This window comes from Pocillopora damicornis, chromosome 13 (genome assembly GCF_964200805.1).
Source record: "Pocillopora damicornis chromosome 13, jaPocDami1.2, whole genome shotgun sequence".
Classification (NCBI taxonomy): domain Eukaryota; kingdom Metazoa; phylum Cnidaria; class Anthozoa; order Scleractinia; family Pocilloporidae; genus Pocillopora; species Pocillopora damicornis.
This window is the reverse complement of record NC_142682.1, coordinates 905,879-933,278: the sequence shown is the minus strand read 5'-3', so window position 1 is coordinate 933,278 and position 27,400 is coordinate 905,879. Positions and strand designations below refer to the sequence as shown.

General features: G+C 37.1%; 2 protein-coding genes and 1 long non-coding RNA gene across 26 annotated transcripts; 1 reads left to right on the top strand and 2 right to left on the bottom strand.

Annotated features, from left to right (window-relative positions):
- Positions 1-1,590: 1,590 nt before the first annotated feature.
- Positions 1,591-18,253, bottom strand: LOC113681295 (neuronal acetylcholine receptor subunit alpha-3). Of its 22 annotated transcripts, none has more exons than XM_089192767.1 (11): positions 17,396-17,581; positions 15,703-15,795; positions 12,812-12,878; positions 10,199-10,273; positions 7,963-8,076; positions 6,835-6,974; positions 6,307-6,351; positions 5,775-5,884; positions 5,102-5,411; positions 3,916-4,174; positions 1,591-3,412 (listed from the first exon to the last, which is right to left on the bottom strand). In XM_089192767.1, exons 5-11 carry the CDS (start codon positions 8,021-8,023, stop codon positions 2,763-2,765), a joined length of 1,575 nt encoding a protein of 524 aa, XP_089048893.1. In that variant the 5' UTR covers positions 8,024-8,076; positions 10,199-10,273; positions 12,812-12,878; positions 15,703-15,795; positions 17,396-17,581; the 3' UTR covers positions 1,591-2,762. The 22 variants fall into 22 exon arrangements, with proteins under 22 accessions (XP_089048893.1, XP_089048894.1, XP_089048911.1 ...); XM_089192768.1 differs by lacking the exon at positions 17,396-17,581 and adding an exon at positions 16,135-16,248; XM_089192785.1 differs by lacking the exons at positions 10,199-10,273; positions 12,812-12,878 and adding an exon at positions 17,939-18,253 and having other exon boundaries at positions 5,102-5,399; positions 17,396-17,457.
- Positions 18,254-19,213: 960 nt separating this feature from the next.
- On the bottom strand, positions 19,214-24,971 carry LOC113681316 (neuronal acetylcholine receptor subunit alpha-7). 3 transcript variants are annotated; one of them, XM_027198405.2, is made up of 8 exons: positions 24,833-24,971; positions 23,836-23,972; positions 23,334-23,378; positions 22,946-23,055; positions 21,600-21,768; positions 21,046-21,192; positions 20,560-20,818; positions 19,214-20,132 (listed from the first exon to the last, which is right to left on the bottom strand). In XM_027198405.2, the coding sequence occupies exons 1-8, from the start codon at positions 24,897-24,899 to the stop codon at positions 19,531-19,533; spliced, it is 1,536 nt and encodes a 511-aa protein (XP_027054206.2). In that variant the 5' UTR covers positions 24,900-24,971; the 3' UTR covers positions 19,214-19,530. The 3 variants fall into 3 exon arrangements, with proteins under 3 accessions (XP_027054206.2, XP_027054207.2, XP_089048916.1); XM_027198406.2 differs by having other exon boundaries at positions 21,600-21,750; XM_089192790.1 differs by lacking the exon at positions 24,833-24,971 and adding an exon at positions 24,555-24,649 and having other exon boundaries at positions 21,600-21,750.
- On the top strand, positions 24,812-25,970 carry LOC113681317 (uncharacterized). The gene is made up of 2 exons (XR_003447175.2): positions 24,812-24,949; positions 25,774-25,970. It is a non-coding gene; the product is annotated as an uncharacterized LOC113681317 (long non-coding RNA).
- Positions 25,971-27,400: the final 1,430 nt, after the last annotated feature.

The window sequence follows — 27,400 nt, the reverse complement described above, 5'->3', positions numbered from 1 at the left end:
TATATCGAATCTATTTCCTTTGCGCAAGACATAATATTAACAGGGCAACTTTCCGAAGTTTTCTCTTAGGTTTTGCAGTTCAATGTTTCAGAAATGAATTTTTAAGATTGTTCACTTTGCGCTTTCTATGATTTGCTCGGTGCCCTCGGCAATAGCATGCATGCCTTTCTGGGATCGTTTATGGGGGAGATTGCAGCTAATTAAGAAACAGAAGTCCTCGCATATAAACCTTTCATGGATATATTTCTCGTTAGTAAGATCACCTGTGTTTTAAAGTACGTCATTTTGAGACTATCAAGTTTTATCTCGATCTAGACACATTCAATATCCTTTTTCTCGTTTTAATAGATCCAGGGTTACTTAGAATAGAACTTACGAATGCTAATGTATCTCTGATAGGTTCGTCCGCTTTGCTGTATTATTCGATACCATTCTTATTGGTACTGAGAATACGAAAATTTGAATACGAGACAGTTAATCTCGTCGAATATCAAAGGTGTTTTTTCCGTTTTACTCAAAAACAAGTTTATTCTTCATTAGCACAGGTGTATTTGCTCTTTTAAAAATAACAAAGGGAGAATGAAATTAGCGACTAAAGAATTGAAGACGCGAAGAGAAACATTGAAAACATTAAAATAAACCTTCCACTAATTCTCGTAATCTCATCCTGTTAACCGCAAATTTCATGTTCTAAAATCGAGTCGTAATTCCTATAATTTCTCAACAAGGTGTTCATTACTAGATTAAGATTTTCTAAGTGTTATTATAGAATGATGGCCACCATTTCACTGTTGCAGCGTCTGCCAATCTCATGACGTATTTTTTTAATGGTAACCTTCATCCCATCTCGAAGCGTTCTGGAAAGAGGAATATCCGATTCATATCTGCACCGTGTGTGATACAAAACAAAGTCCCAGATGGTAATCTTAATTTTGACGACTTAACTTAAACCTCAAACCTGTAAGTGTGACAAACATCGCCTTTATCATTTCTGGATCAAAGGTTGAAGTCGTGGGAATAAAGCAATTGATCTCCAACTAAAGAAGGTCTTGACCGTTCAGCTGTTCTGTACATCACATAGAGAACAGTGCAGAGAGTATCTCTACTGATCTCGTGGTGTAGAAGGTTAACCCTTGCCAGTTAAATGTTATACTAAGGGGGGAAGGGTCTCAATGGGGTGATGGCTTTTACGGTTCTCGATTAAACTTTTGGTCATTCTTTAGCTAGCGGTTGAAAGTAAAATTTATACGGTTAACTTTTTTTTATGGTTAATGGTTGAAATTAGTCAGTTTTTTGCCGAACGGCTATCGATTAACCACATTGAGACCCTTAGGGAGGTGGGAAAAGACTTAGTAACTAACCGCCAGCTCTTGACCGTAAACTAGGTTGGTGCAACAATTCCGAAATGGAGATCGGGCCGAGATAACCTCGTTTCCATTTTAGTTTTTCCGGCCCAGTCCTAAACTGAGCTAAGCTGTCACATCAGTAACAAGTTTGATATACTGGTCAGGACCTTTGAATATTAGCTTTCTAAGCTGGCAAGACTCACCTGATGTGGCACAATTCTAGGCCACAAAGATAGGGAACATAAGGAACAAAAGTCGTTTATTGTTGTTGTCGCAATGTTTATCATTTACTATTTCCACACTCCAGAACAAGAGAAAATGGAAGAACAGAGAGAAAGATTCCCAGTCCAGGCCTTACAATGTATCAATTCCATTAAAATTATAATTAGATTTAACCTCCAAAATGGAACCTGTATTCCGAGAGGTCCGCATCAAGGATTCCTGAGTGGAAGCAATTTGATGGTGGAAAGCGCTGTAATCGGTTTTGTTGCTGAAAACGATTTTGATTAAGAGGGGGGAATGGTTTCTATGGAGCGAGAAATTACAATGCTGACGTCTGAGAATGCATCTTTCCATTTCCGTCTAAAACTAAATGATAATTTAGGTGCCATGGATATCCTTTGTAAACTTCCAGAGTGTTCTTCTCTCTCCTTCAATTTTCTCTCGGTCATTACCACTTGATTTTTAAAGATTAAGCGTCACTCTCCTCTCTGTGAGTCACACGTGTATAGTAAAAACTGTATTACATACATATTTAAAAGATGTCTAGGTGAACACTGATGAAAATAGCAGTTAAAAATATTTAACAGTACCGTGTTCTGGTTTGTCACAATTTTGGGCTTTGGTACCTTACAATATTGTTATACGGGAATGTATATGAAAGTTAGCGTCTCACTCTTCGATAAAATTGTTTTTCTTTCTCACCTGTTATGTATTGATGCTGTCCCTTAAATGAAGATTTCAGACTTGAAACCTTTGTAATATATGTTTTTTTTTAACCAAGTTATTACGTTTTTACGGTGGCTCACAACTGTCACGGCAAAAGAAGTAACCTCGCGGAAAAATCCCCACGGCAAAAGGAAAAGACTCACGGTGGTGAGTCTTGGCCGTCAGGTTTTTTCTTTTGCCGTGAGTCTTTTCCTTTTTGCGGTGAGGTTCCTCCTTTTGTTGTGAGTCTTTCTCTTTTGCCGCGAGGTTATTTCTTTTGCCGTGACAGTTGTGGGCCATCGTACTTTTTGTTGCCGCTCACACACAAAGCTGAAATTCAGGGAAGCCTTTTGTTTTTTTTCTCCAGGATCGAACGTTGTTGTCCTTTCCTCACAATATCCCCACATTATCGCACCGAAAAGTAGGGAGAATATGCATTGTCATATATGCTGGGTTTGTTCTCACACACTTCTTACTGGTGCCTCTTTTCTATGAAAAAGACAGCATTTGTCTCACTCTTGGAGCTTGCAGGAAAATAACAGCAGCAGAAACACACCCGATAATCACAGAGGAAATAATTATGAGTCTGTCCAACACTTGCGACGCCGCTCTCCACTCATCTTGCCATTCAATTATTTGATGCAAAGTTGGTTCCATTATTTCGTGTGTGCTTTCTTTTTCCTGACCAAGTTTTTCTTTGAGTTTGACGGAATGGTTACCTTTGCCAGAAATACCGTTGCAGTTCTTCCCGCAGTTGTTGATGTTCTGTTTGGAGTCCATCTCTTCATCGACGACGCTATCTTTCCTCAAGTTCACAGACATTACAGAAACACTTGAATTTTGTTCAAATACATCCCCAACCCAGGTCAGAGCCAGGCCATTGTCCGAGTGGTTAAAAGTTTCAAACGTTGGGTTGTGAATTGTATCGAGCGCATGCCCGCCGTCTGTTGACCGCAGACTCTCTTTGACTGAAAGCCGTCTTCTCTTGACCTTTACTCTGACAAGGGGCGCCAGAGTCCTGAGAAGAATCGTTTTTAACCAGCCGGGCATCTTTGTTTTGCTGTAGTAGAAGTTAAGAACGAGACAAGTGGCTGCTATCGCTAAACCGATTTCGAAGATAGCGACGGTGTAGTAAGTGCCTGAAAATATATTCAGTAACCAGGAAATATTCATTGTGTTTAGCTATCTATAAGAGGTCTTTGGTTGTCGAAAAATATAACTGGTTCCGTCCTTGCAATCTAACTTCGTGGCGAAGAGATTTCTAGTTAGTTCACGGTCAGTTCGTTAAGTGGTCATTTGGTCATGTCTATGCATCTCTTTCGCATTTTCTTTAAGACTTTTATTGGACTTCATCAGCAAAGATATTAGACGAAAATCATGCAAACACTACCCGTCTAGACTAACCATCGCAATTTGCGGGCCAAGGTATCCTCTGAATTTAATGTCAGTGACAGCATATTTGATTGCTATTTGCCTAATTCACTGAGAATTCATCACTTAATTAAAACGTATTACAGAATGGATTCCTTAAAAAGTTAGGGGAGACTTTCGTGACCATGTGAGAGCTCACTCGTCACCGAAGCAGTCTTGTTTTTGTTGTAGTGTTTTTTTAGACAAAATTTAGCGTGCTCTGTACACTTACCGATCAAAAAGAATGCATCTGAGCTGGGTGGTAGTTTCTCCGATGTAAGTTCCTGGAAGATTGTCATGGCCATGAGAACAGTGATACATAGTGAAATCCTCTCCCCACATTCTGGAGGCAACACGAACGTTAAAAACACCATACAGGCAATCAGTGCGCACGGAAACACCAGGTTGATGACGTAATATCTTGAGTGACGTTGTAGATTTAGTGTAAGCAACACTTCGGAATAAGGATGAGGACAGCATGTATACTTTACCTTAAATTGAAACAACAATTTTGGTGAAATAACGTGAAACGGTGTTTATATTTTGAGGTTGTATTCAAGACATATGCCCCGATGATCAATAAGCAGGAGTCAAGGAAATAAGAGAATGGGGGGGGGGGGGAGGGAGGGGGGCGGATCCAGAAATATGTTTTAAGGTAAGTTCATTACTTAAAGTTTGGTGGTAATAAGCGATCCTGTCGTTGGAAGAAAAGAATTTCGGTCTAAAGCGGCAGTGTGTTATGGAACAGCTTGCCTCTGGAGGTGCGGCAATTGACATCCCCTACTGTATTTAAGGGAAAATTAAGGGACCTGAATTTCAATTCAGTGAAATAATTTAATCAGCTATACGTTATTTTTACACACGGCCTCCTTGAAAAGCAGATGTTTTCTTTTCATCGTAATTATTTTAGTCTTTTACCTTAGATTCTAGTTTAGTTAGGTAGTTAGTTTTCTCTATTTGAATGTAAATGTACCTGAAGGAAATGCCGTGTGTAAATAAAGTCACCATACCATATCATACCATACCATACCATACCATACCAAGCAAGTAAGGGGGTCTGAATCCCGAAAACCCTTCCCTTGCATCATATACCACCCCTACCTTTCAAAAGTGTTTTATTACAGAGAGCGAGTTAGCGATAAACACTGACGATCGTTTGTTGATCAAATAAGTTTGATTCGGATTGAGGATTAACTAGGGGTAGTAAGGCAGGACATTTAGCAAAGAAGCTTTAGCGTACACCCCCCCCCCTCCCGTCTTCTTCCTTTACATCGACAAAAATTTCTTGCCCTTCCCAGCCTCCTTCTATCTTAAAAACCCGAGATGGCGACCGAAGTTCTGTTAAAGAACCACAGAGCGTTTGGTGGCCAAGAATACGCCCGTACTACAGAGTGTACTATTTGATAACTTGTGCATACCTCATTCCTCACTGCATCGACACTAACGAGGTGCCACTCATTGGACGGCTGGTAAATCCCTTTCTGTAGACCTGTCTCTTTAGGATTGACGTAAACGTCAAGCTTTGAGACGTCATAAGCCCAGGAAGCAAATTTCATTTGACAGTGTTGCTCATCGAAAGGAAAATACTTGATATCGATTTTGCAAATGCTCTGGAACATAGCTGGCGCCATCCACGAGTTGTTTCCATCATAGGACAGGGAAATTTTGGTTTTGTATTTCTCCAGTGCACCAGCAGCATCCATTTCTTTGTCAGCGCTGAAAAATAAACTTTACTTGGTATGTTGATCAGGGATTTAATTAACTGAATTTAAGTCTGAGAGTTCCTGCCGCCAGTTGACAACGAATTCTGCACTAATATTGTTTCAGGAACACCGTGATTAAACGACGGAAATAATAAGGTTCACCCTTTTACTCCAAAGATCTCATTGGTTTGGAGAATTTGTTATTGGATCAACATATAATCTCCAATCGATACTTTTCTTTGTTCTCTTCACTTTTCTGCTTAATATTGTTTTGAAACTGTAAGGAGAAATTCTGTCTTGGTCACTGAAGAAGGTTGAAGAATTAATTCGTTGAAGGATTGCAAGAACGTGCGGTCTTTTATAAAGAAAATTAGAATCATGCACTTACTTGTTGTACAGCAAAACATCTGGTACCCACACCTTTGATGGAACCACATAAACCGTTTGTAATCCATCATAGTCGTCTGGATTCCATCTGAGGTCAGGATTGTTCCAGTCCTAAGAGTAATTAAACTTGTAACTTGCTCATGTCTACAAAATCTGTTTAAAAACTAATTTTTGGTCTGTTTATTTTAAAATGCAACACCAGCGTAATGAGCCTCTGTACGCATCGCGTGCCTTTGATCATGATGGACCAATTCAGCTAGGGGCTTGATGAGCTGTCTCTGTTTCATTTTAATTATCGTTCCCACGTTTTTCTTCCATCTTTGACAAACTCTGCCGTTATTAGTAGAATATCTAAGAGAGGTCATAGTAGAGCAATCTTGCGACGCTTTACGTACTGAGTCTGTTAAATTTTAGCCAAACAGTATAGCATATCTTAAAAGCAACAACATGAAGGCTGGATTGCATTTCAAACAATTGTAGCTTTTTATAGTTACTTTGCTTAGCTTTGTTGGAGACAAATTAAAAAAACTGACCTGTTTCATCCACCATCGAGCCTGCAAAGCATTGTTCTTCTCGTCCTACAGGGGTGGAAACAAGTATTTTATTAATTTATTAAGAATTATTTTTAACAGAATGATTAATTAAAAGCGTATTGATTAGTTTTTAATCACATTATTTGAATCTTATAATTTGCGGTCTTTTGTAAAATAATAGAACCCAAGAATTTTCCAGTTATGTCTCAAGACGAGATTGGATCTTTCCGTGGCACGGGGTCAAGTTTATTTACTTTTGTTTACTGTTTTGAAGCTCATGTCGATTGATAATCCTAAAAAAAGAAATGATACGACTGTCATTAAGAACATTGCAAAATAAAGCAAGGCGCCTGAAGCACGGGGAAAAGGGAGCGTCCGAATCGTGATTGGTTAAAGTACAGCATCTGATTGGCTCTGTTGAGTGGCGCGAGTTTTCTGGACCAATCACAAATCAGAGTGACGGGCACAAAAGCAACGCTATTGAATATTGAATATTCCTACAAAGCTTCCCGTTGTGAGTTTACTTACAATGTTGACAATCCGTACAACTTTCGCGCCTACATCCACTTTGACTCGTTGCCCGCCAGCTGGGTGCCCATCTCTGTCATAGCCCGCAAGTAAATCGTCCAACAACCGCTGTTGAGGGTTGCGAGAGAAATTTCTTTCCGCTTTTTTAAGAAATACAGAAGATTTAGTTAAAAGTACTAAATATTCTACCTTTTTTATCCATGCATTTTTGCTGCTTTAAAGGTTTTTGCTAAATTGATAATTACATAATTTGGGTGGCAACTTGTTGAAAAGCTGCGTCGAACGCAAGAACGTTTAATTATTTGCAAAAACTTAATGAAGAAACGCAAAAGTTGCGGTCCAATACATTCATGTGTTGAGATATTCACTTACCTATTTACTTATGCTCGTGCTTGCCAGTGTGTATGTGTTCGTGCATAGATTTACAGTACGTTCGTATGTTTGAGCATTCGTTTTTTTTCCGATTGAGGGAGATCTTGCATGCAGCTCAGGTTAGCGTGATGGATTATGAAGATATTTTCAAGCTGTGTACTTTGAACGTTATTTTTTTCTTTCATTCATCTCTAAAAGCCATAGATAGCTAAAAAGCTATGATTCTTAGTAATATGGTGAAAGTACATTATATAACAACTTTTTTTGTTCATTCAATAAACTTTCTATTTGTGAAATAGCTTAATGCAAATGTACTTATATCAAAACAAACCAAGCCCATTAACTCAAATCGCAAACGCAATCAAACGAAAATAGACGCCGAAATAACAGAAACCGTTTTAAAAATATAATCAACATCCATAATTTTGAATTTAATGTTTCATTTAACCTCAAGTGCTTTGTTTTCAATCAACACTGTATCATGTAAATCATGGAGGTGTATGTTATTCCTGAATGTACCACTTTAGAGTCATCGATATTCTAAGACTTCCCTCTCATCTAAATTTCAACATGCCTCATCCCCTTCCAAAAATGTTTTATAGCAGATATACCACGGAGTCTGATAGAAATTTAGCTTTAATTTAATTTTACCTGAAACCATATTTTTACGCCAAAACTTCACAAGCGCTATTCAAAACACTTGAAAGGTATATAAGTTAAAAGCTTTCTTACACTTTGCCAGAGTTTGTTTCTTACCGTTAGTTGTTTGGTAAGTCAACACGGACACCGCAACTTGCAACATCAGAACTCGTAACATTATTCCAGTGCGGTTTGGCCAAGATTTCGACGAGCTCGCTCTGGACTATATATCTGCAAGAGACAAAGACACTTTTATATCTTCTGACAACTACCACCTAAAAATTTGTAATCGATCCACAAGCCTGTTAATGATGAAGAAAAAAATGTTACCGATCCTTTTATATAAAAGCTTTCGAGACTGCTCTTCAGACGCGCAGATTCAGTGTTCCTCAGATAATTATGAATTCGTTTTCGCCGGAGCACAATTGTTACATATTTTCCTTAACTTCAAGGAGACCTTCTCCCAGGCTTTTAACCCTTAGCTTCCTTTCCAGTCTCTCTGTTATCTCTGTATACATGATTAAAAATGCTTTTTCACTGCAAATTATCTCTTATCAGAATGATCAGTTATACCGTACAGGTATACATCATGACTATAATTACGATATTATATTAAGGCAACAACATGCCAAGATAGTGAAAAAACACACAATGAACTTCGGACTCTTGGTACAAACACAAAATTAAGATCTGTCTGCACGCGTGAAGAGTTTTCACTTTTTGTTCTTGATTTGGTTTTTAATGATGAAAACAAATATCGGAATAATGACATTACCTTGATTTCTTTCTGATTAATATTTTGAATTACGCAAGTCATATTACGTGAAAATTTTAGATCATACCGCAGAAATCTTCAATCTACATATCTGGTAAAATTCAAGGTGTGCATCTCATCCATAGATATGAAACCGAGTGCCTTAGGGCTTGAATAACAATGATGTAGACTTCAAGGCGTCGATGAAATTTAAAGCTCGGTCCGACCCAATTTTTTTGCGAGGAAGTCAAAATAATTTGAAAAAGTAAATCCATTTAACGCTATTTCTTTCCTTTTTTTTTCCATTTTGTAGAAGTGCGCTACAAACGATATTCGGCAATATCCTAAAGACGTGAGTTGGTTTGTTAATGTGACAGATGATTAGAATTTTACTCTTAAGCGATTGATGACAAATTTATTTTACGAGAACAACATCGGACTTTGTCGTAATAGCTTTACTCTATCCGTTTTTTTTCCTAAATTTCCAACTTGTTGTGTATTTCATTTGTTCGAAGTCTTTTGACCCAATAAAAGAAAATCCTGAAATAAAATATTTCCATTCCACATAATTATCTCATTCAAAATGATCTGCAATCTAAACAACATAAAAACGTGACGATTTAAAACCGTGAAAGTCAGCATTTTAAACTCACGGAATTGATCCACACGTACGAGCCAGCTTGAATCAATACTCAGCTGTGAGCGGAATCTTTCATTTCAACTTAACAGTTGTCTTGTGAAAAAGTTCTATTTTAACTGTGCACAAATGTTAATTTAAAGACAGCAAGTGAAGCATCAAGTTGTAAAATTTAAACAGCATTTCTTGAAAAATACCAATAAAGTTGGCAGACATGGCGGCATCTTTACGCATGAAATTTTTTCTTCTACTTTTTTTACATTTGAGAAATCCCACAACATTGTGTTTACTAATCATATAAGAGTAAATGTAAATTTAAATGTATCGTTATGATATGGCCGTTGAAGTTTAAAATAAAGATTTTAACATTACCTTCGTGCCGTACTTTTTGCGAACGATTGTCGCACTGTTAACCACACTTACTCCTCGAACGAAACTTCCGACACGCTTTCTACAGGAAGGCCGACGTAGGCGGAAAAAAACAATTCGTCCGCATAATTTGAAAAGTAGTTTAGCATACTACCGCTTTTAAAGAGGTTTATCAATAAAATTTTATCCGTGTTTGGTCAGCCGGCGTAACGAGCGTCAATTCAAAGTCATTGCTACACTTGCGATTGAGACTGAATAGAAAATTTGTTAATGAAACTGAAACTGTAAGTTAAAATTGCGCTTGGAAACCTAAATACCTAACAAGCAGTCAAATGTAAACGGAATACAAATGGTTTTTCCAAACATGTGCAGTCATGTGATCATCGAACAGGTGATATTGATAATGAAATATCAATGTAAATCTAAAGGTTTCAAAGTTGGCGTTATTTTCACCGTAGGAGGCCAATTTTACATATATGTCGTATAGTACGTATGTGTAAAGTAATCTTATTCAACAGTCTTTAATCTTAGCAAACAAGTGTATTGAAAATCTATACTTTAATCATAGATATACAGCCGAGTTGTCATTTTACTTTTGTCAGAGTGCGAAACGTGCTAACCACAAGCTTTTGCCATGAAGCTATTACGCGGTTGATGGACGCCTGATTCTGCAAAATATAAAAAAAAACTCTCCAACATAATGAATTTACCACGATATCACCTGATATTTTGCGTCATTGCTGTTCTAAATATATATATTGACTAAATAAATGATGATCATGTTGTTATTAAAGCACGTTCGTTTTTAAAATTCAAGGTGGTTTGCAATTTCCTGATTTAACAACGAGCAATAATACCTTAATAAACCAAACCAGTTTCCCAGTACTCTGTTCGTATGTGCCCCTAGGTGTCTTTTTCTCTTCTTGTACACAGTGTTTGTATTAGGGGCTCGGTGATCAGAGTATAAATTTTCCGTCAAGGAATGAGTCACCAGTTTTCCTGTAATGAGCTGGTTCAAGTTATTTCCCTTAGAAAAAGTTTCTTATCCGGTAAGTAATGTTTGTTACAAAGAGCTCGGTGAAGCAGTTAAATATGACGATGAATAATGAGTCAGCAGATATAGCATACTTATACTTCCAAATGCAACGACGTGTTGTTTATAGTTAATAATTGATGACAGCGATTAAGTGGATGGCAAATTTGTTTCAGTTGTTCTTCAAGTTATTTAAAAGAGTGGAGGATTCGGTGAAATATTTTTGCTTATAGGCGTCATGACTTGAACTTCCTGTTGTTCAAAACTCAATGCTGATGAAAAGATTATATTGAACATGCATTTTTAATTATGTTAGTTGTAGTTTGGAACAAGCTCTAGGTATGAAATTCTTACGGTTTGAGAGACTCTGCTTAACAGATGGGTTCCATTATTCCATGTGTCTGTTGAGTTCTAAATCGCTAATGACGTCTCAAAGTAGTGAAATAAGTAAAATGGCAAATGAGCCTCAAGCGAGCGTATCACTGACGTCAGCTGTACGTCTATATTCTCATAGCCCAAACGCAACAGCCAATCACAGCGCTCACAGTATTCAATTATAAGTGTATTGATGCGTCTGATGAAGCAGTTACAGTTAGAGACAGTAATCAAGCATGAATAACAAAGCTTGGTAGTTAGAGATCAGTCGTTACTTCCCTCCTGAGAGGGGGATGATAGGGAGTTTGGGGGAATTTGAGGGGGATAACATGGTTTTTAGGAGGAAGGAAGGGGGGAATCAGTCGTCACTAACAAGGTATAAGGGGGGGGACTATTGAAAATTGACTGCCAATGATAAATGATCCTAAGATTATTACAGAGCCTTATCGGGTAAATTCAGCGTGACGCAACTAAAATCCTTCGACACTCCCTAAAATAAATGACGACCAGTCCGTTATATACTCAAGTTCAGTCGAGCAGAAACCCTTAATCGTCAGCTTATCCCAACATGCACCACTTCAATCATAATCTAACGCTAAATTTCCCTTTTTTACGGACGGAATACCTATACCTATCGGAGGGTCTTCAAGAATATTCCCCCCCTAAGAATATCATGTTGTCCTATAGTCCTTAGAGCTTGGAGAGAAAGCTAAAAGCGACAGTGTCGGTTTGTCTGAGAAGGGCTGGATCAAAACAATGTAGGACGTGCTATGTCTCGTCCTAATCTCCTCTCTCCCACGGTTCCTGCGCCAAATCGAGAGAAAAAAACAGATAGCTAACAGTTTATTTAGCGTTTGGCCCGAAACCTTCGTGGTCCGAAATATTGTTATATTTGGCACAGATCCAACAGCTAAAACTGAACTGTGGCAGGTTTAATCCTTTGAAATAAAAATTGTTCATGCAAAGGCAATTATCATAAGACTTTCCTACAGACAGATAATTGCATATAGCAGACTACCTGCTTATCAATCAACAGAGAAAATGTCACTGAAATTTTTTGTATATGTAAATACCCAGGCTAAATAACCAAAAGTTTAATATAAAAAAAGATTACAGCTTCTGTTCCCTTTTACCGCAAATTTGAGCCTTTAACTGTGTCCACAAAAAAGTTATCTTTAAATTGAAATTTCAAATTGCCTTGTGTTTGCCAACCGCTGAATAATTAACTTTATGAATATTTTGCTGCATTATAATACATCTTACTGAATCATGATCATGATCAGAAAAGAAAACGATCGTTTTCTTGTCCCACATTTCTGCCGATATTTTGGGTGACCATGTTGTAAAAGACATTTGTAAACCCTAACATGAAATATTTATAACACAAGAGTAACAAGGAAAAATAAATATATATATCATGGTAAAATTGAAAGCTGAAGGAATGTTCAATTAGGCGTCTTTAAAGAAAAACGGAAAGGAAAGCGACGCCTCAATGACCATTCTCTTCGCCGCAGAGAGCAACTGAAGGCCTGTCTGACACTCGATCAAGGCGACAAACAGGCCACAGACGGCGTTGTGTTTGCAGCTCTAAAAAGTACACTGGGATACAATTTATGTATCCACGTTACACGAAGGGAATTGTCTGTACGACCTGTGTTTCAGCTTTCATTTGCTGGCTTGCTATCACTTCCTATAACTACGAACCCGCTTGAATTATTTTGAGGGAATTTTTGATGTCTTCAGCCCAAACTTGTCCAAAAAGTAGAGTAATACAAAAAAGACCATTCGATCGCCCTACCTTTTTGAGAGATTGTGGTTCACAAGTACTGTCCACAGATTCAACAACAGACAGCCGTAATAAACTGCTGTATACGAACAAAAAAAAATGATTTAGGAAAGCTTCATTACTTGTTTTCGCATAAATTTAATTAAAAGCATTGTTAATGCGATGAATGAATGAATTTCCTTTTTGTGACGCTTTGACAGATGGTGTCGGCTTAGTTGAAGTATTGATTGGGCACTTGTCAGTCCCAAGTCTTGAGCAGACCTCAGAGTTATTATAATTAGTGAAATTACAAGATATGTGGACAGAAAAATGAAGTAATGGCTTGTAGAGGTCAGAATTTGTGATAAATGTACCCTGCTTGAATTGTGACGATAATGCTACTTCAAAGAAATTCATGGAAATTGTTAATTCGACAGTCTTAGCTCTCCATGTTGGAACACAAATGTCTCCGAATTGAGATTCTTCTTTCGACATGGCATAAGGGTGGGGGGGGGGGGGAGGGAGGGAAGGGAGGAACACTTTTCTGATTCCTGTGGCAAAGGGCATAGCTTGATGAAAATATCATCCACTACCCTAAGCTGATTCCACGTCCAACAATTTTCTTTGTGCGTCGTCGAACGAATAAAAGAAACAATGGCTCATAGCCATCTTTTCATTCAGTGCTCTTGTTGGCGAATCAAAGTTATTTTCAGAAAACTTGTATTATGGGAAATCACTCAAATTCAAATTATTGAAGGAGAAAAAAAGAATGAAGCTTTAAGATAAACCGACTGAATGAACGGTGCTCTCTTGCTTTGAAACGCCGAACAATAACCAAAAACCACAAACACAAATAACATGATATAATATTTACTTGCACAAAAAGAATAATCTCTGGTGACGTATTGTTTTCGTGCAATTAATCGTACCGAACCTTCAATACAAAACCTCGACTGACGCCGATTTGGTTACCGAAGGTAGCTTTCGAAATTAGTTTAGACTGAAAATAATTCATTGTATACTTTACAAAATTATGCTGTAAAATCAAGCCAGTGTTTTTGCATTTGTATCGGAAACAGATTCTAAAAAGCCATTATATTTTTAAAGTCTATCCAGCTAAGTAGAGGAAGCATCGAATTACCTGAGCTGTGGAAGAATCAGTTAAAGGCTCATTTTATATACATTAAAAAAGAAAACTTGGATCAACTCACCCGTGAAACAACTACCGCGATAAGTTAGGGATCGAAAACGAGTCCAGATGTAAAACTCTAGCCTACGAACCCAATTTGTTTCTGCTTTTCACTGTGAATTAGTACTATGACCCGATAGCAAACACAGCTGCGATGCAGTAGTGGACATTTGCGGCACAATGGTGCCTCTACTCCTTTACGTGATTGGACAATTCAATTATTAATAAGCGAGGAATGCCATATCATGTTTCCTTGGAAATATTTAAAATTTCTAGTAAAACGTCCATACAGTTGGAAAGCTGTATCCCACTGGAAGATTTTTCGCTCGCCACTTAGCTAAGTACACCAACGGCATGAATCTCTCAACGATGGCACTCACGGCCTCTTAAGTTTGAAACCACCTTGACGATTAATTTTCACGATAAATGTAATATTTTCTGTTTTGTGCGTCACGTAAAACACACCGTACCTTTATTGCTGATTCTTTGGATGTTGGGGAGGTCATGTACATGTATTTGATAATTCTACAGCTGAACCCTTTTAAATGGTTTGCATAACATCCATAGCAACTCACGGAATATAAGGACTCTCAACAAGAAACAGTGATTTCAAGTCCTAACAAACTGGTGCCAATAAACGAACGAATGCACGAAACAAATGATTGAATAAATGAAAAGATGAATGCACGAAAAAATGAAAACTTAACGAAGGAAACTTGAAGCAGCTATAGCCACTTTTATTTTTCGTTATAATCGCCAAACCACATGCCGCGCCGTGATACGTAGGTGTACATAAATTTTTGTGAAAACCATAAATAACCAGCGAGTCACCGTGGTGTCCTGTGGCGAACAGAAAAATAACAGCACTATAATATTGGAGGATCCAAACTTAACGTTTAATTAGTAATATTTATCGGAAGAAGTCTTAGCTATTCTTAATTCTTTTGGTCAGTCATGAATTAAGCCTTTTTTAAGTTGCATTACAGTGCGTACTAAATACTTTTATGATGTAATAATTGTTTCCCTTACACATCGCTTTCTTAGAAAAGTCTTCTTTTAAATTTGACGGTCGTTAGGTATGCAAATCTATTTTCAAAACCTCATTTTAAAAATTAAACGTGTTGAATTGAAAGGCCCAGATGAGGAGATTATTACTTGATTGTTAAATTTGAGCTTAAAAGAATAATTGATTTCTGATCAAGTTGAATCTAACTGTTCCCAGTAAGTAGTCTAACATTTTGAAGGTTTCACGCCGATCACGAACTACTTATTAACAAATTCCTCCTGTGCCCACCGCAATCAAATTTTCCTCACAATTCCTTTCTGCTTTTTGTTTAAAATCTCATGCTGTGAAAACCAAGAAACAAATTTAATTCAAACCGGTATCTTCCAACTTTTGTTTTCACCTCACTGTAATCAGAGGAAAATTGCGCTCATTTCGAGTGTATTTGAGTTATTTGTGACTGGTGCGTCAGGATATATATGTTAACAGTGCAGATATAACAACTAAATAGTTGCATAACACAAGCTGTTTGAATGAGAAATAAATCCTAAGAACTATCTATTCCCGTAGGCCGAGAGACATTGTAAAAAGTTAGCTTTGAACTGGAATCCCCCTGGAGTTGATCTATATATCAAGCCCAAAGTTTTCCCTAGGATAGTTCAATTTTACTTTAATCCGAATCTCATCTTAATTAATTTATTTCATCCGAATCACAGACATTTAAACCCTTACCTTTTCTGTGGACAAATTTCTTTCGACTTTATCGATACCGCTTGTTTCCTTTTCAAAAGAGATCAGATAAAAGACAGATCGGCGCTGCTGTAACTACAAGAGAAGGACAAATGCATTATTGATTACCTATAGACGAGATAGACATGTTTCGTCGCATTTGTTCTAACAAAAATTGATGAATTTATTACTTAGAGAATTTTCCTCTTTTTGAATATTTATAAGACTTGTTCCAATCTTTGATAAGTCAATGTTTTGTTCTCTTTTAGACTCAACTCTTGTCTTATGGTCTTATTTTGTACAATATGTGTCGTAAATGAAGTGTTAATGAATGCATGTTATTAACGAACTGGCATGAAAATTTTGCACTTCAAAATACCACTGAAAGTGACTCATAAATGAAGTACGGTCTCATAAAAGTATAATTTATCTCACCTCTTGGAAATCGGTACTCGAAAAGTCCTCTTCTTGGTTCAAAAAGGTTAATTTTGCCTGTTCAAGCTAACACTCGGTATATTTCCGTTTGAATATTTCCGATACCGCCCGCTTGAAACCTCACATTTATATTATAGGCGACAAGCCGAACAAATGGATTTTTTTTGATGTGCCTGCTGTACAATGATTTGATTCGAAAGATGAAGAATGAGTACAAATGAATACAGCTTTAAATTCGAGTAACAGAAATTTCCGCTAACAATATTAAGATCTAGTGCCACGGATAAAAAAGCATGAAAGGCAGGGGTTCTCCAAACATCTGACTGATACTGCAGATTTTTCCTATCGCCAGATCCTACAGGAAATATTTGAGACAAATTTAAGACGCCTCAGAAAGCATCATCCAATTGTGGTTTTGTAATTATCTATTGTCTGTTCGCCTCAGGCAGTAGGCGATTCTTTTCTTGTTTATGTATGGGAGATTTTCTACAAAGCGGGATCGCTCTATTAGCCTTGCCCCATCCTGACGGAAATTGGTCTTTTGTCTCTCAGAAAAATATCACCGTTTCGGCAAAGGTATTCTTTGCCTCAAGTTGATCGAAGTTTGAGGGCTTTTTACTTCAACACTGACAATTTCTTTCAAAAAGTGTTTGCAAACTAAATTTTAGATAAATGTCTAAATGACTAAGATAAATCTTTACAAATTCTATCGAACAAGAATACTGGCAATTTCTTACAAGCCAAAAAAACTTCGAGAACTCGCAAAATATGATTTTCGGTGGATAAAGTTTTAACTTATTGATTTTTTGAAATTGTGGTGAGGCTGAAAGCTGTTTCAAGGGTGTAAATACGGTGGTGTGTATAGTGTTTACATATAAACAAGAAAAAACTTCTCATTTCAGTTCAGTTTACTTTTAAACCATTTTGTATGTCGCGTCTTCGATTCTTGTGCTATGAGCGTAAATCAAACGTGCTCAATATTAAAAAAAATTGCAAACAAAATGACAAGTGATCCATTAGCCTGTAAGTAAAAAGTGTTGTAATTGAATCGACAAAGAGGCAGATTAGAGTTTCAAACCCCATTGTGTGAAACAAAGATGACCTGAATTTGCCAGCCACACTTTCTCTAGATTCACTAAAGAACCTTCAATCTTGTGAGAATCACTTTTCCGTTGTAAAATATAAAAATTTTCCGATATCTTAGAAAAAAAAATAAAAAAAAGCATCCGGCCAGTGATAATTATACAGAAAGGAGACTTACCTCGTCAACAAGACGACCGAGATTAACCGAATGGATCTTCGCACGTTGAAGGCCGTTCCTGACTAAAAGATAAGAAACTAAAAACTTGATTTGCTTAAGCAAATCACTGAATGAAGCCCGAGATATTTCCTGCGCCTGTGGCTTTCATTCGTCCTTTAAGTGCTATTTGAACAAAGACTCAGTACTGTTGTGTTGCAAAGATTTATGATGATCATCTATTTCCTTCGCCACGTCACTCTTATTAATAACCAGACTAAATAAGTTTTAAAAAAATTAAAATAAATTGGTTTGTATGGGGACGAGACTTCCAGGTAAATCTATGGAGCTAAACCAATCATTCACACGTTTGTTTCAAATCAAGTCGAGGGGAAAGCTCTAATTTCATTAATTTTAAAACCTACCGTATTTGTCCTCAACTAACCTATCAAAAACAAAAAATGTCCACCTTTATTTCTTATATTTGACCTCCATCATTGGTTACTAGCCAATAGTGAGAGAGAGTTTCTTTGCCACAGGCATTCTGAACTGTACAAAATGACTTACCTTCTGCTAGGAATTTAACGATGCATGTTGACAACGCCAAGAAAATTTACGTTACAGAAAATTAAAGCGAATTTTCTATAGGTTAGGTTTGCATACATCAAATTGACGCGAACTTTTCGAAAACAATGTGTGCCTAGCTTTATATTTTTACGCGAATTTTCTTCAATACAAACTTCTCAACAAACGTATTGAAAGACATTTCTTGTGGAAGAACTGTTAGTTAATAACTCTGAGGCATTGATAATGGAGCCATGAGCAGATGAGATTTTGTTATTGAAATAAAGTTACTGCAAAACAACAATGATGCAATGTAGTGAGATTTGAATTATCATCGTCGTAAATTAAGATGCATTTAATAAAGGCAATTTTTTATAATCGCGTTAATTAAGTGCATTTATTTCCTATGAAAAGGTAAATATATTACTTCAACTCCTTAACGCCTAAGAGTGACCAACATATAATTTCTCCCTATAAAATCACCTCTGGGTCAGACGTTAAGGTGATGAGAATAAAGGAAATGATCACCAACCTAAGAAGGTCCTGATTGTTAAACAAATTCTCCTTTTCTGGACCTTAGCAAATATGTAAGCAACGGTACGGAAAATATGCATACTAATTTAAGGGTGTAAAGTGCTCAGTTTTTTAAGGAGTCAATTGATTCGGAAACGGCTCTCTTCAACAGACTGTCATAGTCACAACAGCTTTCTGCCCGGTATTAACTGTAGATGAGTGAATGAAAATGATATGGACAGGATATGCTCTGCAATCAATATCGCCAGTATCACACTCTATTTCAAACAGCACATATAAATGTATTGACGTATGGAAAATAAATCTTTTTTTTTTTCTCCACCAAACGGCTCAGAAGATAAACATATCAGGATGTCTACATTTCATTGTTATTTTTGCGTATGGTTTTGCATATGTTAATGATAAGTAAAAATCTGGTTCATACCGATGAGATTAATTTGATATCTTTGTAATTATCATTGCAGTTGTTTTCAATGGTTTCTTTTTTATTAATGTTCAGAAGACTACGCGTAAATAATACAACAATCAGAAAAATATGAAAGTATCTTAAATCTGTTTCGAAAAAAGGGCTCCGAGATGAAGTAGCTGATTAAGAGCAACAGGAATAAATCATATATTTTTTTTAAGAAATAGGTCATAATTTAACTTCAAACGATTTTACAATTCATGTATATATTGACTTGCTTCATAAGGGGCTGCAAAGTTTGTTATTATCATCATGTTTAACAAATTGTCGAATATCAATGATCTGAACAACGTTTATCTTTATTGACTGTTTTCTGTTATTTCTTACCCAAAATCATATTTTTGTTTATTTGTAACTATATCACAATTACGCTGGTTTCTAGTCCCCCCTTAAAAGAGTAATTTGCTGTCAGTGACATCAGGGGGTTTCTTATACCTATCTTACGACGAGTAAAACAGATCACTTCTGTAAAAATGAACAAAGGTGAACAAAAGGGCGCGTCAAAAGGACTAGGAAAATCACTGTGTGATCATCAAGCTTCCCGACCTTAAAGGATATATAATTTGAAAGAAGGGCGGATGATCACTTTTGAATTTCAGGAAAACATCTCTTGTACTCTTGGTGCTTGCATGAAAATTGCGAGGAAAGTTGCAACGCTGATTAAAATTCCAAGGACGAGCACAACACGATCCAAAATTTTTGCGGCCATTTGCCAGTCAGTAATATTGTTTATTTCATCCGCGCGCGACCCATCAGCCGCCTCGAACACATACTTTCCTTGTTGTTTTTCTGTCACTTGATCATTCAGAATAGGAGTCTCACGAATACTGCTGCGTGTTCTAGAACGTATGAGATGAACAGGCGACGAAGGCTTTGCTTCACCACAGCGCCCATTTCCTTCACATGTACTATCGTTTAACACAGTCATTTTTCTTAACTCAATGGGCCCCGAGTAAGAGCCTTCGGACTGCGAAGCTAAGTCAAAGTTTTCTTCGATCAAACCTTTTTGGTTTTTCTTACGAGTTTTGTTTGACGGTTGAGGTGTATACTTTATTCTCACCAATGGACCCAGAAAACTGAACATGAGCTGTTTGAGCCAACCAGGCATTTCGCAGCGTTGGTAGAAAAAGTTCAAAATGACACAAGTGGCAAACAGAGCCAAACCAATCTCAAAAATAGCACTGGAGTAGTACTTAGCTGAAAAGTAAACAGAAAAATTTACGGTATTAAAGATGTGTTTGTTGGTATTGTTCAAAGTATTACGTACCAAGCATTAAGTGGGCGTGTCAACAAGGACGACCTTCCCACTGATCCTCAGATCCGAGGAACCTGGTGTCATCATCATCATCGTCATCACTAGTATGTATACAGGTGAAAAGTGCTTTTGACGCGTGCCGATTGGCTGGTTTGGAGGTAATTAGCAAGTACTACTCACCTCAGAGCAGTCAAAGAGACAAAATTGCGAGTCAGGATTAGGTATATTAGGTATTGGTATATTTAGGCATATTGACAGAAATAAAGTATTTTTATTTGGTGTCTGTATCGTACATACTAAAACCAAAAAGCAAACGCCTTCGATCACCTGTTCCTCCCTGGGTCTTTTAAAGTAGCGATGATAAATTACCTAGCAACGGAATGTATTCGGAATCCGCTGGCAGCTTGGCTGACGTCAGTTCCTGGAAGATAGCCATAGCCATAAGTACTGTAATACCCAGTCCTATTCTCTCCCCAGACTCTGGCGGCAAAATGAAGGAGAGAAGGACCATGAGGGCTATAAGAGAACACGGTACCACAAGATTCACCATGTAGAAGTAATACCGCCTGCTTAGGTGAAGCGAAAGTATGATACTTGGGTATGGGTGAACACAGCAGCTGTATATGTCCTGTTACAAAAAACAACAACAGCAAAGTACAGTTGCAGTGCGTTTAGCGTTGTGGTATTTTTATAACTTTCCCTGCGATCCATTCAGATCTTTGCAATTTCTGGTGCGGGTCGTTTAGTTAAAAACGTCCATTATTATTATTATTATTATTATTATTATTGTTTAATCTGAGAGGATTGGCAAATAAAAAATTCCATCGATTCTAACCGCCCTTGTTCTTCACTTACCTCGATTCTAACCGCTGTCACTTTTACCAAGTCCCACTCGGTATTGTTCCGATAGATGTCTCCCTTGGCACCAGTCTCAGATTCGTCAACAACAACATCCAGCTCGCTGCCATCAAAAGCCCAGGATCCGAACTTAAGCGTGCAGATCTTAAACAGAGTGGACATTAAGCGATTTTAAGATCTGTTTTGACTTACAGACCTACACAACGAATCGTGACCTCAGCCATGTAGCAAAATCGAGATTTCTAAGCTTTTAGTTAAAACGTCCATTGTTACATTGTTAAACTCGGATGCGTAGTTGTCAAGCTTTTGAAGAGGAGTTCTTTCAAAGCATATTTTTCCGGTTTTTTACAAGTGATCACTCTACTATGATAAAGCTTACTGGTTTCTGGTTTCTCGTTTCCATTACATGTAACCTGAGTGAGTCAGAGTGAGACTGAAGGTGGCAGTCATCCTCAGCCTCACTTCCGTTCCAAAGCTTGGCAACTAAGCTCACATTTGTACAACGAGCCATAATTGCCAATAATTCTATGACCATAATTCAAATGACCAACCTGGTCGTCGAAAGGGAAGTATTTCGTATTGATTTCGCACGTGCTTTGAAAGATTGCTGGCGCCATCCACTTGCACGATCCGTTGGAGTTTATTGCTATCTTGGTTTTATACTTCTCTGTTCCTCCACCAAGTTTGTCGTTATCGTCAGCACTGTCAGCGAACCGCACACTGTGATAAGTTAATTATGATAAATACAGTAATAGCAGGCCACGCCCTGACGAGTATGGATTTTCAAGTACACTTAGATTAACTCACCAACATAACTCTCCTTCTAATCATTTTAACAAAAATATTTCATGCTGATGTTAAAATGTGATAATGACAAAAAAGTGGTGCATGAGGCACAGCCCCTAGCCGTGCTGATATCGCGTGGGAACGTTACATGTTGCTCCCTTTTAGCAGTGAAAGGCGCATGCTCGGCTGCAGAGCTGTTTCTATCTGTTAACAAAGGGTTTTAATGTTAGAGGTTAAAAAGTTGATTGTGTGGGATGAGAAATTGTGGCCTGCTATTAATTACGTACAAATTATAAATCTGTGAACACTTGAAAATGCTTCCTTATATCATTTTAAAAGTAATGATTTATCAATGAGATCATAAATGTTAGAAGTAAGCTTAGCCTACCCAAGCTATATCTATCTCATACATGATATAAATTACGCGTCTAAAAAAGTCTGAGAAAATTTCCCGGTTGCGCTAAGCGATTTTAACGTAAAAGGGATCCTTATGATGTTGGTTTAGATCAATAACGGTCTGGTCTGAGTTCTAGTCCTAACTTGCTCGTTGTATTCTGGCTCATTACATTTTGTTCTTTGGCAAGAAGTTTTACTCTCAAAGTGGCCACTTTCCATCCTGAGCCCAGTTGTTCAAAGGCCGATTAGCGCTAACCCAAGGTGAAATTTTAAATTTGGGCTTCGTTATTATTTTGTTCAAAAGCCTTTTAAGGATAATTTTCTTTATTCTGTTTAGAGCATCCAATAATTAAATTGTCAGATCTTAATTCAGATTTCACACTTAGCCTAGGTTATCTTAACCCAGCTTTGAACAATCCAGCCCAGCAGTGAGAAGAAAAAATGGTGAACTGTTAAGTAAACTGAGTGTCACGAAAATTGGTTTTAAGCACTGGCAGTTATCAGCCGCCTTGTAAACCTTTAAGAGTAAATAGTATATTAATACCACTCCCCGAAATCGCGCATTAAAATCATCAGAAAAAAGGAAACGATCACCAACTTAAGACGCTCTTGATTGTTGAACAATTTCTCCTTGTCAGCGCCTTAAGAACTGCATGAAGAGCAGTATAGAGAATATGCACACTGATATTAGGTTGAAAGGGGATCATACTCTCACCTGTTGTATAGTATGATGTCTGGTGCCCACACCTTTCTGGGACTCACGTGAATAACCTTGGTGCCATTATAGTCAGCCTCGTTCCAAGTCAAGTCAGAATTCATCCATTGCTGAATAAGAATTGTGAGAGGGGCATGGGTACAAATGAAAATATATATTAAATAAATGTATAAACAGAGTGAAGTAGAATTTTAAACCAGTAATAGATTTGATAACAGATCTGCTCACTACGATTCAAAACCTCAAATCCCAAGAATATAAAGTATTAGGATATAATAACATAAGTAAAAAATCTCTCTTCAAAATTAGATTTTTGTAAAACTGTGCACGCATAACCATCCTAAATATATGAGTGAATTTTGCAATTCTAATTGTAATACTTTTTTACCTGGTAGATCCACCATTGAGAACGAATCGTATTTCCTCTTTCATTCTATAATAAAATAGTGCAGAAACAAATTGAAACAAAAAGCTGGTCAATTTATGGTCCAATGTTGGGCATATATATTACTATCTTTACAATAACTCTCCATTCACCCATCCCAGTAACCGAATAAACATTGCTGTCGTTCTTGTTTTTTTCAGTTGAGACTTTAAAGCTTGTCTGAGATTACTTTGTCACACTTTCTAATTGCTCTAGAAAACTCATGCCGTCCTCTCACCCAATCAGATCCTGAAAAAATGTAAACCAATTACGACTGGGTGGCTGACGTTTTTTCTAGCTCATTCTCCCATGACATCTCTTTGGCTCCTTTATGAAGTCAAATGAAAACTATTTTTATTCTGATTTGAAGTTAATTATGATCACCTCGTTTTTGATTTACGCCACTTAATTGAAATTAAAACAATATTGTTTCTATCAAAAGTCTTAGTCGAAGATTTGTGCTTACCAACTGGATAATCCTGACGAGTTTCGCGCCAAACGACACGAGAACAGCGCGTGACCTGTCGGAGCTTGGACGGCCGTCCCCATCATACTTTGCGAACAGATGTGCCAGCAGGCGTTGTTGAGAACTTTCCTTTGAGCCTGTCAGAATACACATTACATGAATAATTAATAACAGTGAGCATTTCATATGAATATAATTATGACTGTTAATCTGTCAGGATGGTAATCAAGAAATGTTTAGAGAAGCGTTTTTTGAAGGATTTAATCGACCAAGGTTTGGGAACCAATTTAGAAAAACGATTTTTAGAAAAATGAACACATTCCGTTTTTTTTAGACTGAAAAATAGTAATTAGTCCCCTAAAAGAAGCTGAGAATATCACCCATTTCACTTTATGCTGATTTTTACAAATTAAACGCCTTGCCACACGGCATTCGCAATTATAATAACAGATGAATGGAGCCCATAAAAAGGCTTAAATTAGATCGTTGAACGTACTGAACACACATCCAAAGTCAAACAGCTCTTCCTTCTATCAATATGAACACGTTTACTTAAAGAAAGTGTTAAAAGTGTCGTTTTGTCGATTGGGAATAAGAATTTTAAGCAAGTTTTCATTTGACACCTATATATATTGGCAATTGACGCTCGATCGAACAACTTAAAATTTTAAATTCCAAAAAAAATATGCATCAGTTCTTCTTAATGGGGGAATACTCACAAAAAGGAGTTCCAACGAGACAAATAAAGAGCCTTTTACGTCGAAAATCGTTGTTCAAACAAATGCAGAGTGATTCAAATTTTTAAATGAATTGCGCTTGAAAAAAACATTCAACTCGAAATTGCGTCATGTGGTTTCAAGATACAATCAAGCGCTTTCATGATCAGGTCATGTATGAAGTTCAGACGTCTTCGAAGCACTAGTTGGGGGTAGATAGAGAGTTGTCTTGTTCGACAATGCATGTTAATAGACATTATATATAAAGAGAACTAGTGTACCTGTTGACACAGGAAATAAGCTCCAGTACAAGCACAAAATGATGCAAAAAAACAGCGGCCCTTTCATTGCTGATTGTTCGGGACGTTTGACTTCCTTCTTCTTCTTCTTCTTTCAAAGTAAGTGACAATATGATAACCCTCTATTTATAGCATTTGCTTGCCATGAGTGAAGTGAATTCCTTTTTCAGCTTACACCACAACGTCGTAACAAATTGGTCGATTAAAACGCGTTCTCACCACCACAGCTGAAATATAATAAAATTGGACGCTTATTGTCAAAGCCTCTGCCAGAAAAATTGAGTTCTGAGGAAAAAATTCTGCCCAATATATAGATATCAATCAATATATGCCGAAATTTTGGATAGCGATTGTTTCATTTAGTACAAAAACGATGCCTCACTTGATGAGTGACTTCGTTCTCATAGGTTGGCTAACGTTTATTGATCATTTTTCATGAAAATGAGCCCACCTGAACCACAACGGCTGCTGCCAAATTTGCTGACTGTACTGCATGCAATTAAATGCCTCGATTTAAAACGTCCATAGTGCGAAATAGAAGAAGAGATTATTAGAATTTTAGCGCACGGGTGGTTGCAGCCTGTCGATTCAAACCACTCTATAGTAGGGCGGGACTGTTGTCTGAAATTGTTGCTATTTGTTGTATGAACAAGCTTGTTTGCCATTATCGAATATTTATAACATGTATTCAAAGCGGCAAATGGAAATTACTGGAAAAGGTGTGTGCTAACGAGGCTTGCTTAGTTAGACAAGCCGCAGTTATTGTGAATAATTTATAAGCTCGGCCATTAGACTTTGAAATTAACTGAAAGAGATGAGGAGGAATCACTTAATAACAAGGCTGAAAGGTGCTTTTAAAATGAAATTGTCTGCGGCAGATGCAAATTGCGGTGGACTAACCCTTTTTTTTCCTTTTTCTCTAGGCTGAATAGGACCATAACAGATGTTGTTCACGTCTGTTCAAAAACATGGCAAAGTAGCATTCGTATTCAGAAAAGATAGAAATGTATAACTTGTTGGTTTGTCAATTTTTATGTTAAGAAATCGTCTCCCAGACAATGAACTTTACTTTAACTCTTGGACTTGATTACATAAATTAAAAACTTACTGATATAACACATATTCGAACGGGAGTTCCGTCGCTTGAGTGAAATTCTTTTTACCAATTTTTCAACTGCAGTAACGAGTGCAATCTAACACTTTTTAGACCTCTGATGAATTCCGACTCGAAATCTAATTAAAATTTTCCCCTCTCGATACAGAAAAAAAAATTATTCATTTTTTCGTGTCTTGCAACCTTTTCTATATCATTGGTTACGCTAAATAACTTGGCAACCTCCAGAGTATCGACTTTGATGTATTTCTCGTATATTTTTAGTCTTGTGATCTCGTGGTTTATCAAATCTGATTTGCATTTTACTTTTAAAATCTCAAAAATGTGACTCCCGCTAAGCGCAAAACTTACATTATTTAATGTAAAGTCAAAATGCATATTGAGAGATATCAGATATTTTCAAAATTGCATTCAAAATTATTCTATGATTATTTTATCTAAGCATTTGTGATGCAGTTTATAAAACCAAAACACTACAACAAACTTCTGTGTGAAAAGAAAAACTTCACGTATCTCCGCAGTAAATTGATATTTGCTTGGGGAAAAAAACCGAGCTGTTCCATGAACTTAAAAGATAAACTTAGCTCCTGGTTTTTAGTTTACTTGTGCAGTTGATATGAGGGAATATAATTACTAATAAAAATTATTCATCAATATTTATCATGGTGGACTGACCTTTATGTGAAATCAAACTTGTATAGATTCAACCCCTCAGCGCTTTTTCTGCTAAACAAACTCAATTGCAATATGATTCCGTAGCACAAACATTTAGCTTTTAGTCTTGGCATGTTCACAAACGTAAAAAGACAATGCAAGTCCTGCAAACTCGTGCCGGGTGTATTCTTTGCCATAAATCATCCTTTCTTCCTTTGAAAAATGCTATTGCATGAGAAACCAATTTTTCATTTTTCGACGAGTAATTTATGCTCTCTCCTTTTCTTATCGAGACAGATGAACAAAAAGTGGCAATATAAATACATGTAAGTTGATTTCCGGTGTACAAGACTCTCAAGCTAGAGGAAGTCGATTTTCAACGTAAATCAGTCCAGAAGTCCCGACTACATGCTGAATCTAGAACCTAAATTCCTCGCTAAATTAAAACAAATTGACCGTTAAAAAGGATCCCAAAGGCATTTTCTTGCAAACCTTCCCATTGGTAATTTTCATTCTCTTGATCCTAGTCTCTAATGAACCTAGTTACCGCAATTTGATTGGAAAAGTAAGACAATAAATTCTGCTTTTAGTATGGTTCTCTCTCTGTTACGCAAACATGTCTCTTTAATTTATTGGGAGGCACAGAACATCATCGACCTCCAAGCAATCGGATACTCACCTCGCGTAAAAAAGGCAACTCTGCGTTTACTTGAAAACCGAGGTGGAGTTTCACGCGTGCTAACCGTAAATCAACTTAAAAGCAGAGTTAGCCACATTTAACC

Bases quoted from the DNA above. Each gene is read 5' to 3' on its own strand.
- LOC113681316 (XM_027198405.2), bottom strand. From the start codon at position 24,899: ATGAAAGGGCCGCTGTTTTTTTGCATCATTTTGTGCTTGTACTGGAGC. The intron at 21,769-22,945 runs GTGAGAGTATGA...AACTTATCACAG, and splicing joins GACATCATACTATACAACAG to TGTGCGGTTCGCTGACAGTG. The intron at 21,193-21,599 runs GTTGGTCATTTG...ACTCTGTTTAAG, and splicing joins ACTTCCCTTTCGACGACCAG to ATCTGCACGCTTAAGTTCGG.
- LOC113681295 (XM_089192767.1), bottom strand. From the start codon at position 8,023: ATGTTACGAGTTCTGATGTTGCAAGTTGCGGTGTCCGTGTTGACTTAC. The intron at 5,412-5,774 runs GTAAGTGCATGA...TACCAAGTAAAG, and splicing joins GATGTTTTGCTGTACAACAA to TTTATTTTTCAGCGCTGACA. The intron at 3,413-3,915 runs GTAAGTGTACAG...ATATATTTTCAG, and splicing joins AGATGCATTCTTTTTGATCG to GCACTTACTACACCGTCGCT.